General features: G+C 49.2%; 2 protein-coding genes across 3 annotated transcripts in view; one reads left to right on the forward strand and one right to left on the reverse strand.

Moving 5' to 3' along the window:
* LOC106805105 (inactive phospholipase C-like protein 2) overlaps nt 1-15,465 on the forward strand; it is a gene marked incomplete in the record, with an annotated part of 92,614 nt that overhangs the window by 33,195 nt on the left and 43,954 nt on the right.
* LOC106805118 (zinc metalloproteinase nas-13-like) overlaps nt 13,627-15,465 on the reverse strand; it is an 11,665-nt gene continuing 9,826 nt past the window's right edge. For both annotated transcript variants that reach the window (XM_014806600.1, XM_014806599.1), the window contains exon 3: nt 13,627-14,326. In XM_014806600.1, the coding sequence (XP_014662086.1) occupies nt 14,112-14,326 (215 nt within the window). In that variant the 3' untranslated portion in view covers nt 13,627-14,111. The remainder of the gene's footprint in view (nt 14,327-15,465) is intronic.

Below are 15,465 nucleotides of genomic sequence, written 5' to 3' on the forward strand. Positions count from 1 at the left end.
ATATATATATATATACCTGTGAACTGCACGAGCTGCACACACGAAACCAAACGAATGCTTCTCGCAGCTAGGAGTTTTTGTAACCGATGATTTTGCTCGCTAGTCGCGTAACCCGTGTTATACGTGGCGACGTTATACGTGGCAGACGAGTGTATGCCTGTGTGTACTAGCCTATACCTGAGCATCGCGTGGAATCGCCCTCATCGCGTATCCCGTATTACGGATCCCATGGTGTGTGACGTAGTATTATGAATAAATGCCTATTCAAGCGCAATGCGAACATTCCCATTTTCCATTCCCATTGCATCGGCTACACACGCGCGCACGCACGCACGCACGCACACTAGCGCGAACGCACGCACACACACATATATAGCAGAATATTCACGCGATCCTGTTTGCTTCCGGATTGCGCGATGAGCGCAAATACTTCGTGTAGATGATGATGGAATGAAATAGAATTGCAACATCCGCTCCCGGTAAAATCTGAGATAAACCCCCTTACCGTCTCAAATATTAATGGGCGCGCGTGTGTTTCCCCCTTTACAGTTTCTTCAGTTATCGTAATAGGGTATAAAGTCGATAAATCTGTATGCGCCGTCGTGCTTCGTTGCGCCAGCGTAGTATCAGCGCATCGTCAGCCTCTCTTTTGCGCGAATCGCCCATTTTTATTTCCCGTAACTGTCATCGTCGATGCTCCGCATGCGGATCTATCTTGTCAGCGTGCTCAGCGCGGTGTGAATGACAATTCACCGATATAGGGGGGCGGGGAGGGGAGGGAGGGGGCGAGCGTTGAGGCTGTTATACGGATAAATCGGGGATGAAACGTACGCGACCGACCAGCTGTAGCGTTGGCACGCACGCACGCACGTACGCACTCAGCCGCACCTGCGACATTTCTTAACAAGCCAGGCTTTGGTGTAATCATTTTCGTCACGTTTACTTGCACCCATGCATATGATATATGACGTGAATTGGCAAATAACGGGCCGCGCAACGAACAGATAAATAGAATTTCTCGACGTGATGCGGCCATGATGACGAGGCGCGTCGAGGATTGACACTTTGTGTCTTCCAATCACAGCCTACGCCGCACCAGTCTTTGATATTTTTATAGGTGGGGAACCATTGGACCACCAAATCGCCGATCTCAGGAACTAGGGCATTCTGCTAGGCTATAACCGTTTCCTACGATAGAGTTTGCCACAAATAAGAAAATAACACGTTGTTTAGCGCACTGCGCTACGTCCTTCTGTTCAATTTTCGCATCTCCGTAATCAGAATAAGCCCCGCCTTCTTCGTTGATGGGCATGAATGGGGCGTCAACGACGTACGTCGACCCGTTGCTGCATGTAGGTGTTTGGCGAGACTGTTTGCTTTTCGTAAATAATGAAAGGCCCGGCCGATGCATTTCGCATCGAAGCGGAAAAATTCGGCATTTTTACCCGCTTTCGGAAGTGAACGAGTGCGTCATTCATTGAACATTGAAGTTTTTCTTAAAATTAAATAATTCCGAAAATCCCTAACCGCGCTACTCGATTGTTTTAGCCATTGAACGTAGCTGTGTGTGTGACTTCTTGCCCGCGCGCTTTATGCTTGGCTTAGCGGGCATCGAAATGGATATCGGAGGCAGGCACCTCGCAACATGCGTGTTTATTTACATATAGCTTTGTGACATTAGGATGGGCGGTGTCGGGAGTTCTGCGATGATAACCTCGTAATTTCTCAGAATTTCTTAAAGTGCATGGAACATTTTACCAATTTAGTTGTGTCAGTTAGTCACGGATATGTCACACTAACTGTATATGTTTCACATACGTTCACCTATTTTGCACACAGGCGGTCGATCATTGTGAAAAATTGTGTGAATATTGATTTTTATTGGGACGTTCCAAGTGCATGTGCTTTCAACAGTCTTGTACGTCAATGCACGTGCGTCAAGAGCCATAAACTCAACACAATTTCATCTCTGTTATTGTTTACGCCTAACTGCGTCATTGATCAGGGAGGGGGTGCATGTAAGAGGGAGACATTTTCTTTGGGTTTCCGAAAAACACAATTCCACTTGACAATTTCATGGGCCATTTCAATTGGAAGCTCTGCATAATGGACCCCCAACAAGCACTTTGACTGACTAGTCAAGAAATTCAAAGGTCTGTATATTGCTCATATTTAGCCGCCGATAGTTCTTATTTAGAACAAAGTCTTCATTGTTATCGAATTTGGCGCACGTCTCCACTGCGGACAGCGCTTCATACTTGAACATCCCCGCGGTCGCGTGCGCATATCCCGCGGAACTGCGCGTCTCATCCGCGCGCAGCGCTGAGGATCAACAACAAAGCTGTACCACGCAATCTTGTATCATGTCTCTCTGGTTTTCGACATCGCAGTAGGAGTGAACAGGGCGCATATTCGCTGCCAACGAAACCATACCAGCCGTATATGTATGTGTGTGTGTGTGTGTGTGTGTGTGCGTGCGTGCGTGCGTGCGTGCGTGCGTGCGTGAGTGCGTGCGTGCGTGCGTGTGTATAACGAGAGCGAGGGAGACAGCGAGAGAGAGAGAGGGCGAGAGAGAGAGAGAGAGAGAGAGAGAGAGAGAGAGAGAGAGAGAGAGAGAGAGAGCATGTATTTGTACTAATGTGTCGGCCATGACCGAGAAGCATTACCGACAAAAAACAATGCGGAGCTGCTGACAGATGACAGATCCCATCAAGTCACACGCTAGCAGTAAGAGGCAACAGCGCACGTGACGCGCCACCTGTCGCCAGCGCGTGATGGCGCATGCAGAGAGCGGCGCAGGAGAGAAGACTGCCTACTGAGTAGTCGTAGCGCGCAATCGGGTAAAACACTGAACAGCGTTTCGCTGCTATGCACACACTCGGCATCAGTCGGCGACGCTAGGCTACGCAGGCGCCCCCATGCGTGCAGTACATGCGTGTCTTGGCGGCAGACGACCGTCTCGCGGGATCGGCGGCACCTGCGAATGATCGCGTCCACTGCTGTTGCGAGCACCTGCTACGGGCATCATTACGCATATACATGAGCAATTATTGCCGCGCTCGCGTATACATTAACGGCAATAGACTAGAACTTATAGACTAGAACTTACCTCGCGCCTGACTGCCGCGCGCGGGCGGCGTCGTACGGCTGGAGCGAGAAGACGGGGCGTGGGGTCAGTCTAGAAATTGACACCTAGCCGTCGATTGGCATAGATGTTATATGATATCAGAAGTAGATAATAGCAGGACAGGGGATCCCCTATTATATAATTACCTAATTACCTAATAGGGGAATTCCCTATTATCTACTTCTGATGATTCCCTAGATAGGCTAGCGCATTGTAGGTCCGGTACTAACAGCACCTCCGTAACGGTGCGGGCAGAAACCCCGCCATCAGTTTGGCGCTACACGTCGGCGCTGCATAGAGCCATAGACTGAGGAACATTAATGACAATTTTACCGAGGCGGTCTGTGCGCATGTGTCTATGTAGCTCTAGAATTGTAGCCCTTCGCTCTGCCACAGGCCTGTGACAGAGCGAAGGGCTATAGTTCTAGAGCTAGTGTCTATGGTGTACAGGACGGGTCGTCAGTCTAGTAATAGTATAGTAGACCTATAGATGGCCCGTTCGTCGTACGGTGGTTATTCGGTTCTCGTGTAATGTGATCAGAGGTATCTCGGTATCGTAAAACGAAATTCAACGTTCGTTTGCGTAAATCGTAGCCGTGATTAGTTAGGCGTTAGGCATTTAAATTTGTCTGACTCTCTCCTGCGTACCGTATACTGCATTCTCGTTCTCTGTGATGCCTGACTGCGTGTTAGATTTGTCGGTTAGCGATGTTCATAATCTAACTGCCACCTCGAAGGAACAGCGGGATTTTTTCCCCTTTTATTATAATTCCCGTAAAAATTTTGCGCCCTTATGATCGAGATGAGAGTACTGCGGACACGCCTGCTCCGTGACTCCGGTGTAGCATGCTAGACGTCCCGCCTATGGCAAACGTACCCCCCCCCCCTCCACCCCACCTAAAATTGCGTATGAGCTCGGGCGTGTTTAGCAGCACGTAAGAGCGCATGGCACGTTGCGCATGTGCATGGTGATTTTGCGCATGCGCAATGTATAGGGGGAGACGTTTGCCACAGGCTGGGTGTCCACCATGCTATACCACTGTCGCAGTGCTGATGTGTGTCTGCGCTAGAATCGCGAATAGAAGTACGGTACGGTAGGCACCGGTAACAGGAGTGTCTCCAAATTGATTCGCAGCGACGTACGGAGCCAGTCTTGATGGGCAAGCTGGATCAGCTCATATTTACAACGAAATCTCTACTGCTAGACTATCCATCTATCTATTTCACAGACATGCCAACTTTTGAACATGCTAGCACGATTGTACGAAATCACGAAACGTTCGCAGTCAGCTATAGAAATGCGTAGCAAATTGAAGGTTTTTACACTCCTTATCGCGATAACGGGGACGTGGTGAGGTAAGATTACCCGTGAAGTAAAGAAATCAAATGAGCACAGCAACGATGATCGTATGCCTATATACTAATATAACGCGCGATCTAAATCTTAGCACGAAAGTCGCTGTAGTGGTTCCCTAATAGCGCAAATACTGGAATAAACACATTTTATCACCTCGTAATGAATAAACTGAATAATGAACTATAGCTCGTTTTATCTCGAAATTACGCTGCAGCAGCGTATTTGTGGCTGATGAGTCAGCAACACAACAGTCACGTATTACTTATTCAACCGCTCATCTACTTTCTCGTTATCGGTTGTGATTATATGAGGAAAGACCTGGAAAGCAGGTTTCATAGTCACACCGAGAATAATAATGATATGAGTTTAGATGTATTTCTTCCACGTATAGACAAGCTCGCATGTATGCTATATAAGCGATATTTATCCGCTTTAGATTTGCCAATAAGATAATTGACTAACGCAAATGACTTGCGTTCTTAGCTTTTTCATATTTCATTGGAATAACGGCGAACGTTATATTATGATATATTTATACCGACAATACGCCTGCTGATGTTAATGTGATATTCTTTTCATCGTATGTGTATCTCGCGCAAAACTCGTCGAAACGTTCTCGTGCCACTTATTGCGTCCTGCACCGAGTAATTATGTGCATCTTTACATGATACACAATTTGAGCGTAGCGCAATACGTGTACCCACGCAATTAGTACTCTGGCCCGGCGTGAAATTGAGCGAAAATGTTGAGGGCCCTAATGGCGGCAATCTTAGCTATCATAATAATTGGACATCAATTGCAGTGACTCCCATGTTGCAGATGTACACGAAGACGTATCGAGTGCTCCAGCACTCGTACGTACGTCCCATTAATTCGCAATACTACAGTCTGTCATTCAACTCATTGCTGTATCGTGGAAAATTGGCCGCCATTTCCGCCTCGGCCAGAAAGCAATGAATGGTTCGTCCTGTATAGCTCAAAAGAATCTACCCTCGGAGAAACATGTATCCCCAGCATCTAGCGGTTAGGGTTAGGGTAGAGCGAAGGGCTAGGGTTCTAGAGCTAGGATTAGGGTTAGGGTTAGGGTATCTATACTAGTATTTAGCGGTGTGCCACGTTTCACGCTCGCGTCTTCAAATACATCCCCGCTTCTCCCACATGCGCACAAATATTTCACCAGTTATCGGAGCGGCGTGTGGCTCCATGGCTTGCGCGATGCAGATCTCAGCGAGTGCGATTTAAACGGCCCCTCGGTGAACTGCTGAATATCTGCGCTCATTCCAAACGGGAAAATAATAGCAAAACGAGATGGGCTTTCGCGTCCGCCATGTGCATTCGATAGATTTAAAACGAGATCGGGCGTGCAATAGCTGTCTGTCTGTCTGACTGTCTGCTTGGCTGTCTGTCTGTCCGCCTGTCTCTCTGTCTGTCTGTCTGCCTGTCTGTCTGTCTCTCCGCCTGGCTGTCCGCCTGTCTGTCAGTCTGTCTGTCTGTCTGTCTGTCTGTCTGTCTGTCTGTCTGTCTGTCTGTCTGTCTGTCTGTCTGTCTGTCTGTCTGTCTGTCTGTCTGTCTGTCTCTCTGTCTCTCTGTCTCTCTGCCTCTCTGTCTGTCTGTGTCTGTCTGTCTGACTGTCTGTCTGTTCGACGATGATGATGGAATTGCGTGCACGAGTACGATGTGTGGCGACGATGACGATAGAATTACGTGCAGGATCGTTGCCTCATTCTAGGTATAATACACTTGCCAGTTAGCGAGAATGGCTTTTTAGATTGGCATATTGACACCGCGCGCTAAAATGCCTGAGAGAGCAAGAGAGCGAGAGACGGAGAGAACGAGAGAGGGAGCGAGAGAGAGAGAAAGAGCGAGAGAGAGAGAGCGAGAGAGAGAGAGAGAGAGAGAGCGAGCGAGAGAGAGAGAGCACGCGAGAGAGAGAGAGAGAGAGAGAGAGAGAAAACGGGAGCTAATGGGATCGAGGAGGAACGAGCCAGAGGAGAGACAGATACAGAGACAGAGACAGAAAGCGAAGACGGGAGACAAGGGGAGACAGGGCTAGAGGGAGAGAGAGAGAGAGAGGGGAGAGACAGAAAGCGAACACGGGAGATAGGCAGACCTAGAGAGAGAGGGAGAGAGAGAGAGCGCGCGCGAGAGATAGATAGATAGATCATAGGAGTTAGATTAGATAGCATAGATAGATAGATAGCATAGATATGGATAGATAGGATAGATAGATCTATAGATAGATGAGTGCGTGTGTCTTGAGGCAGAGAGAGAGTACGAGAGAGAGAGAGAGAGAGCAGAGATAGAGAGAAGCGAGGAGAGAGAGAGAGAGAGAGACGTTAAGAGCCAGAGAGAGAGATTAGAGCAGCAGAGAGAGTATTTTTATAAGAGAGACAAGAGGGAGAAGAGAGAAAGAGCACCGAGAGAGAGAGAGAGAGCCAGCACGACGAGATGAAGAGAGCGCGAATAGCCCAACAGTAGATAGAGTAGCTCACCAGAGAGGAGAGCATAAGATAAGATTGATCCAGATAGAGAGAGATAGCACAGAGAGAGATATAGATAGAGTAGAGAGAAGAGAGAGAGAGAGAGCCAGAGAAGAGATAGAGAGAGAGAAACTGCAGCGCCGCGCAGGCCAATCGGATAAGCAGAGCAGAACCACCAGAGGACAGAGGTGGGCGTCATACTGCGATGTAAACGCACCTCGCGCTTTCGCATTTTCTGCCGTGGCCGAAAAGCATTCAGCAGTGTTCATCACTCAGCATCGTTGTGGCGCGTTAATGAGGTTATTTACGCCGATCTTCACGTCGCAAGCGACCGCGCAGCGAACCCCAGCGGAAACCACGCCCCACTCCCAGCCGTAATTCGATCCTGACCAAATGGGACTTGCTCGTTACGAAGCGACTGCGCTGCCTCGCGCCAAAACTGTTCCTCCCGCCCCCCCCAGTGTTAAAAAGCGTGCGAAGCGCCTTACGCCACGTTCGTTACATCCCACCCTCGAGTTAAAAACTCGCTGCTTGATCCTCTTCCCCCATCGAGCCAGCGCGGCGAAGTTAACTCTCGCGCGATCTCGCGTGATTTGCACGCCGCGACTCGCGTCGCAGTTTCCTCTCCCGTTCTGATGGCGGAAACATGTTTTAGCGTTTGGTTCTTCCTTGCGTGCTCTGTCGTCGACTTTCCCGGTCGCGTTGCGTCGAGGGTCCGCATTAGTTACGGTCCCTGACTCCTAATCCCGCTTGCAGACCATCCCCCGCCCGCTTGTACCACCGTGCCCACGCGTCGCACTCCCCCGAGACTACGACCCCCGTCCACCCCACCCGAGCTCGTGGACACCGCTCGCAGCGCGAGGGGACAACCGATCCGTCACCGACCTCCGACCCACGCATTGCGCACAGTACGCACCGCGTGAGCGCACACCGAACCTCGAGTCACAACGCGACTCGCCTACCATCACTGCATACCATGTGCACCCGTCGCGTGCCCCAAAGCGGTAATGACACACTCACCTCACCAGTCTCTTGCTACCGGTGCACCCGTGCACCGAGCAACCGGCGACCTCACCGCAGCGCCTTCCACCAGAACACGTGCACCGTGCCACCGCCTCAGCGGCCAGCGCATTCGCAACCTCGCGGCCACGGTTCAACCTACACACACGCCTTCCGACTCCAGTGCACTCGTGCACCCGGACAACCACGTTCTACACCGCCACAACTAGCTTTATACCACGCGTAACCATTGCCCCGTGCACCCGACCCTCACACACTTTCTAACACCGCTACACCAGTGCAACCGGACCTTCCACACGCAGGAACACGGAAGCTGTAGCCCACACACGCCCCCTACCCACCGGGTAACTCATCCAACCAGCCTTCCTACAACGCACAGACCTGACTCCTCAACACCGCTTCCCGCACGTCCCGTCGTACCAGCGCTACGTACGCAGCGCGGGACCTCACGCAGCCTTGAGCAGCCGTGCGCCCGCGCACCCGATGCGAAGACACCCTGCTACGGACAAGCTCCACCGAAGCGTGCACCGTGCACCCCAGACCTCAACCAACACAGCCTTCTCACCGCGCACCGTGCAGTCCCGACCCACACACAGCTGTCCCCCCACCGTAGCACCGTGCCCCAACCGAGGCGACGCTCACACCGCTTCCGACCGTGCACCGACCTCACCCACAGCTTCCACCGTGCACCGAGCCCGACGCGTCACGCCAGCTCCACCGTGCACCGTGCACCGACCTTCACGCGAGCTTGCACCGTGCACCGACCTTCACACAGTCTTCGCCGTGCACTCGTCAAGTCCCGACCCTCCGTACGGAAACCAACTATCCTGCCAAAAATCAAAAACATTTAACTCCACGCAATGCACGCAACAAAAGCACCAGCTTCCACCGCATTTACGTCGGAACGAGCATCACCCGACGACCCAATCCACAATACACTACACCAGTCTTTACCAGATAAACTACACGAGCCACTCCACAGTGCAAGAATACCAGCCCTCAGCACCTCGGAAATTATCCCCGAAAATAATCGAGAAACATCAATGCCATCACCCAAGCACTTTACCACCACAGTGCACCGTAAGGACCCACGGTTCGAACGCTACCAAAAGAAACAAAACCGCACTTGTGCGACCGTGCCCCTAAAATTCCTACGTAATTACATTCACTCACAACCACTAACGAAGTGATCCCCAGAACTAAACTACCCCAATGCCAGTTCCCATCTTTAATCTCCGGAAAATCCAGCTATCCCCTCGATATGAACGCGATCATATACCAACCCCTGTTCATACGCCTTTACCCCTAGTCATTAGGGCAGGGGGAACAGAGAACACGTCACCAGACTGACAAGACCCAGACGCTGACCATCGCGTTTCACGGATAAACCAGCTCGCGTTGGACACACGACTCACAACACACTTAGTCCATCAACACCCCGGCACTCTTAGCGTGAGCACCGACCTCACCCAGCTTCCCACGCGTGGCACCCGTGTCACCGACCTGACACAGCTTCCCCCGTGCATCCGTGCACGGCGACCGACAGCACATCATTTAGCTTCCAACCGTGACACCGCCCGAGCTACGACGCTCCCCCCCCGCCCTTCCCCCAGTGCACCGTGCATCTACCGTGCACGCACGCGCCTTATAAACGATACTGCCTCACTCAATATCAAATTCACCCTATTCATACTACTAGACAAGACAACCATAAGACATCAGCTTATCGCCGAAGTGTCTATCGCAGATGCACTGTGACGACCATCGCAGACCCAGCTTCCTCACCGGCACACCGCCCCGCCTCCCGAGACCCTGCTCCCACGCCCACTCACACAGCCTATCCACCCGCTCGCCATGGCGCCCTGCCACCGAGTCAACCCTCTACTTTTGCTTGCCCAGCTTCTTCAACATCCGTGCCACCCGCGCGTACGCTCACGCCTCCCAGCCCCCCTACCGTGACACGCGTCTTCGCGACCCGTGCACCGACCGTCACATAGCTTCCACCCGTGCACGCGTGCACCGACCTCATCACCAGCCCTTCCACGCATTCCCCGACCTCACCGCAGCCATACCCGGCCTCCCCACAGATAGCACCGACCCTCATCGCAAGCTCTGCACCCCCGCGTGCAATCCGACACCTCCACCTCAGCCCGATCCAATAACGAAACTCGCGCTTGCAGCCGTGCAACCCGTTCACCGCCGCAACTACCACACCCGGAACACCCTTTCCCTGTCCCCCCCACAGCCTCCCACCTCCCCGTCCACCCGCGACCTTCCACTACACTGTCTCCACGTGCACCCGATCCACTCCCTCGACCTCTCACTAATAAAAAAAATTAAAACCCACCGAATTATGCCCTTTTACCAGCCCCGTTGCACTCGTGCCACCCTCATTAGAACCTCTTCCACTACAGCCCCTTCCACTTGTGCCGTACCGACAGAAACACCAACAAAACATACATAAAGGTCACACGATCAGCGATAGCAAACCCTATCTCGCGACACTCACTTCAGCTTCCACCCTAAAGTGCAAACACACACCTCACACACTCACCAATTAATATCAATCAAATAAACAAATCAGAGACTTACAATACGATAGCAACTCATTATCGACATGTCCTACGAGAGCGAAGACACATCGAAACAACAAAAAGCAACTTTTCAAAACACATTACCCACGTGTACACCCACGCGACCTCTCGAACGTATACCGTAGCAGCCAGTTTAAACATAATAATCAAGATCTCTCATCGTCCTCGATACCACGCAGACCCACCGAGCATGACATAGCCAAAACCGAGATAAACGATAAAATTCCAGAGAGGACAATTACGAGAGTGGTATGCAACATCTACACGAGCACTACATCAGCACAGCAACCAAGGATCAGCCAAAAAACCTCCCACCAGCCCTGTCAATTACCGGCATGACTACATTCCGTATCACCCACCCCAAGATCAGTTCTATAGACACACCACTGCTAGAAAACAATAAGTAATACGAAACCTGTCAACAAACATTGCCTTGCAAAAACGCACACCCCGGACATAACAGTGAGCCCTAAAAACCAAACATAGTCTGTTACATGAACAAATCCAGGTAACACCTCCCATCAAAAGTTTATCCGAACACTTACCTTTCCAATACAGAGATACGATTTCACCTTCAATAAAAGCCCATACAAAATCTAGCCAACCGCGCCGAAGAACTGTCGTTACCCAAAATATTTTTTCTAATAGTTCTCTGTTTCTCGACATACCATGTCGCACTCTAATATAATCACTTACTAACAACTCAGCCCTTTCCCTACTCTACCTTTTTTTGCTTACTACCCACTCAATTTCTTTTTTCTTCACATTTTATCTTCCCTACCAAGCGAACACCTCTACCCTACCACACCTTAATGTCCGCATTCAAATTACCACATCCTCTATAGCCCTAATAAGGTTAATTCACCCCACCCTCTTTTTACACCCTTTCAGCCTTTTACAGACCTCTTACCGCGCCACTTCTACCTCCCCAACTTTACTATCCCCCCCTATCCTAATACCTCTCCACACCGCTGGATAAATCAACATCTACTCACCATATAAAAATTATACCAAATCTATTAATACTACACTACACCATCGACGGACTTACTGTATAGCACCACTTTACTTACCAACACCACGACTAATACTATCAGTCTATATTTTGCTATGAATGCAACCATCTCAGCTACAATCAACTACTAATAACCCCCCTCCCTTTCTGCCGTTAACCCAGTACTCCACCATCCCTCTAACCTCTCTCGACCTCGCCCATCTCACCTCTCACTATATGTCCTCCCCCACCCCGCTCTTTCTGTCTGTCTTTCTCCGCTCGCCTGCACGCTCCGCTTTCCGCAAACCAGCGCCAGTACCCTGACCCACCGTTCGCCCGTCCACGGTCATGAAATCTATGTAGCACACGGCACCAGCGCTATCGTCTCTCTCTCTCGTGCCTCTCTCTCGTCTCTCTCTTCTCCGTCGGGACAGCTTCTCCCGAACTACCAATGACAAGTGCCTCTACTCAGGACTTCTATCCTCTACCATCGTCTCTGCCTCCGCTACTCCTCGCTCGCCCGTCGCCTCTTCTCCCTCCTCTCTCGCACATCGGGTCATCCTCTAGGTCTCTAGGACCGTTCTCAAGCAACTCGGCGGCCGGCCTCTCCCCGTGTCGCAGAATTGCCCATCCTGCTCTCCTGCATAAACATCTACCCCATTGCTCATAGTTACTCAGAAACATCTATCTTGCCTTGAAGTACAACATGCAGCATAGACAGACGCGTAGTAAATTCGTCTTAGGGTCGTCCAACAATTGGTGGAGGATGCGGGTGCCAATTTGTCGCACAGTTAATTACAATGTAACATACAATACAAGCAAGAGCAAAAGAACAGCACATAGGAGCACTTGAACAAACCATAAACACACGGAAGCACTGCCACATAACCAGCACATAAGCACACCAAAGCACCTAAATAACCCATAAACACACGGAAGCACATAACCAGCGCAAGAGTACGTAAACAGTCTATAAACACGCAAGAGCACATAAACAGCACTTAAGAGCACAAGCTATACTGTAAGAGCTGTGTCTGTCGTGCCTGGGTGCCGGATCTCGTCCTAAACCACCTAGCCGATTACACCCATACGAGGCACGCATACTGGTCGCCTACCCGGCATGGTTTTAGGCTAAAGAAACTTCCATTCACAACGACAGAATTTGTAGACACCCAGTAAAACAATTAGCCAACCAGTTGTTAGGTTTCTGCCAACATGGTCATGGTTTGTTGCCATTGTGACAACGTCGCTCGGGCCAGGCAGTTCACAAAGAGAAACAGAAAGGCAAACTTCGTCCGTCTACTGTATTAAAATTATGTTCTGCAGCCTACGATATGTTCATAATATCATTTCACTGTACATTATTACCGTTAATGTACGTTATGATATAGTTTCACCGACACCATAGGTAATAATGTACCTTACCATGCAGCATTCTATAAAACAGTGAACCTCGGTTACAGTGGTGCTATGTTTATTATGTTTACGCTTCTAACGTGCATTGAACGCACTTCTTCCATTCATGATTTAACAATTACTTTCTTTATAGCACTACTATTTCATGTTCTACAATGTTAACATAATCTCATGCATGCTAATTCATCATGTTGATGGTCCGATTATTACGTATTATTATTACGATTATTAGATACGTTACGTTACTTTACGTAAGGCGTGCTAATTCATGACAGCCTCAGCTGCCTCTCATGTTTCGGCTGTGGTATGGTACGTTGCCTGACGTTACGTTCTATTCAATTAACCTTGTACAATCACAGTTTTCATAGCTTTAGTTTTTCACACTATGCTAAATATCTTCTTCTCATAAAACTCATCGCTCTACCACTGCATTATAAAATAGCACTTCTTATTCTCTGCGTTCTTCTGAAACGACCATATTGGTCGCAAAAGCAACCCAGGCACGCCGCGTCCCCCACTAGTACTATATACACGTAATCCTTTGTCGAATAACGTCTAAATAATACTCGTATTATATATAGTCATGAACAATGCATACGGTTCCGTGTGCATAAAGTAACATCGTAAGCTTTCTTTCATCAGTTTTGTATTTATTATTTCTTATATTCGCAGACAAACCACCGTTTATGTGAACAACATTTATGTTGTTATGAGAAACAGACATAATTACTCTTACTGTTGCCGTTAGAACTAATATACTATTATTTTAAAGCGATGTTTTTACATTATTTTTTCGTGATTATTACAAAATGCTACGCGGAAGCCTCAGAAGAAGCCATCGAGCTGTCGCTGTGATGGGCTCGCGGGCTACTACCTATTCATTAACATTACCCGCAGATTCATAGTAATTATGCATTACTACAGAGAGGTATGCATGCTCATGGTCATAAGGATTATAGGCAGGTCTGTGATCTCCATAGGTTTATAGACCGGTGCGAATTATCATCATGGGTTAAAATATGCAGGTGCGTTATCGTCATGGGTTTATTTTGGGACACGGATGTGCTGTGTGTTCGCCGGAAAACAGAGCTGCGTCGATTAGAATTATCTTAGGCGATTACAATTAGCAGTACATTGCGTCTAGCTTGTCGACGTCGGTAGCAGAGAAGCCGTCTCGTTGTCCGATGTCGTCGAGGTAAACGTACAGCGGCATTATTGTCGGTTCGCCGTTTGTGCTGAAGCCGTAGGAGCTGTAGTGCATCACCGAGCCGTAGTCGTACGGGAAGCCAAACTGCGTCACTGTGCTCTCGTCGTACTTGTTGAAGTTGTGCTCATATTCTGGTGAAAAACGAAACGATAATCGTTTGTGTGCGTGCGTTTCGTGCGCGTGCGTGCGTGCGTGCGTGAATGTGGGCATGATGAAATCATACTCGACGCATTGTTCACGTTTATACGACGGACTACGCACGTATTATTACTACTATACTACTGTTATGCTACCAAATAATTAACACCTCCGGGTACTATACTGTACTACTGCATTCGTACTACACTCGATTGTATTTTATTACGCTGACGTTGCAACCGTTATCTGATTTAGCATCTATCCTGTATAGCACTGCAACCGATACCTGGTTCATCATCTATCGTGTCTGGCGTTACAACCGTTACCTGATTCACGATCTATCGTGTCTAGTGTTACAACCGTTACCTAGTTAACAATCTATCATGTCTGGTGTTACAACAGTTGCTGGTCTCTATCGTGTCTGGCGTTACAACAGTTACATGATTCACCATCTGTCGTGTCTAGTGTTACAACCTTTACCTGGTTCACCATCTATCGTGTCTGGCGTTACAACAGTTACATGATTCACCATCTATCGTGTCTAGCGTTACAACCGTTACCTGGTTTACCATCTATCGTGTCTTGTGTTACAACGTTACCTGGTTCACCATCTATCGTGTCTAGTGTTACAACCGTTACCTGCTTCACCATCTATCGTGTCTGGCGTTACAACAGTTACATGATTCACCATCTATCGTGTCTAGCGTTACAACCGTTACCTGGTTCACCATCTATCGTGTCTAGCGTTACAACCGTTACCTGGTTTACCATCTATCGTGTCTTGTGTTACAACGTTACCTGGTTCACCATCTATCGTGTCTAGCGTTACAACCGTTACCTGGTTCACCATCTATCGTGTCTAGTGTTACAACCGTTACCTGCTTCACCATCTATCGTGTCTAGCGTTACAACCTTTACCTGGTTCACCATCTATCGTGTCTAGCGTTACAACCGTTAACTGGTTCACCATCTATCGTGTCTAGCGTTACAACCGTTACCTGGTTTACCATCTATCGTGTCTAGCGTTACAACCGTTAACTGGTTTACCATCTATCGTGTCTAGCGTTACAACCGTTAACTGGTTCACCATCTATCGTGTCTAGCGTTACAACCGTTACCTGGTTCACCATCT

Source organism: Priapulus caudatus, unplaced genomic scaffold (assembly GCF_000485595.1).
Source record: "Priapulus caudatus unplaced genomic scaffold, Priapulus_caudatus-5.0.1 Scaffold100, whole genome shotgun sequence".
Classification (NCBI taxonomy): Eukaryota; Metazoa; Priapulida; class Priapulimorpha; order Priapulimorphida; family Priapulidae; genus Priapulus; species Priapulus caudatus.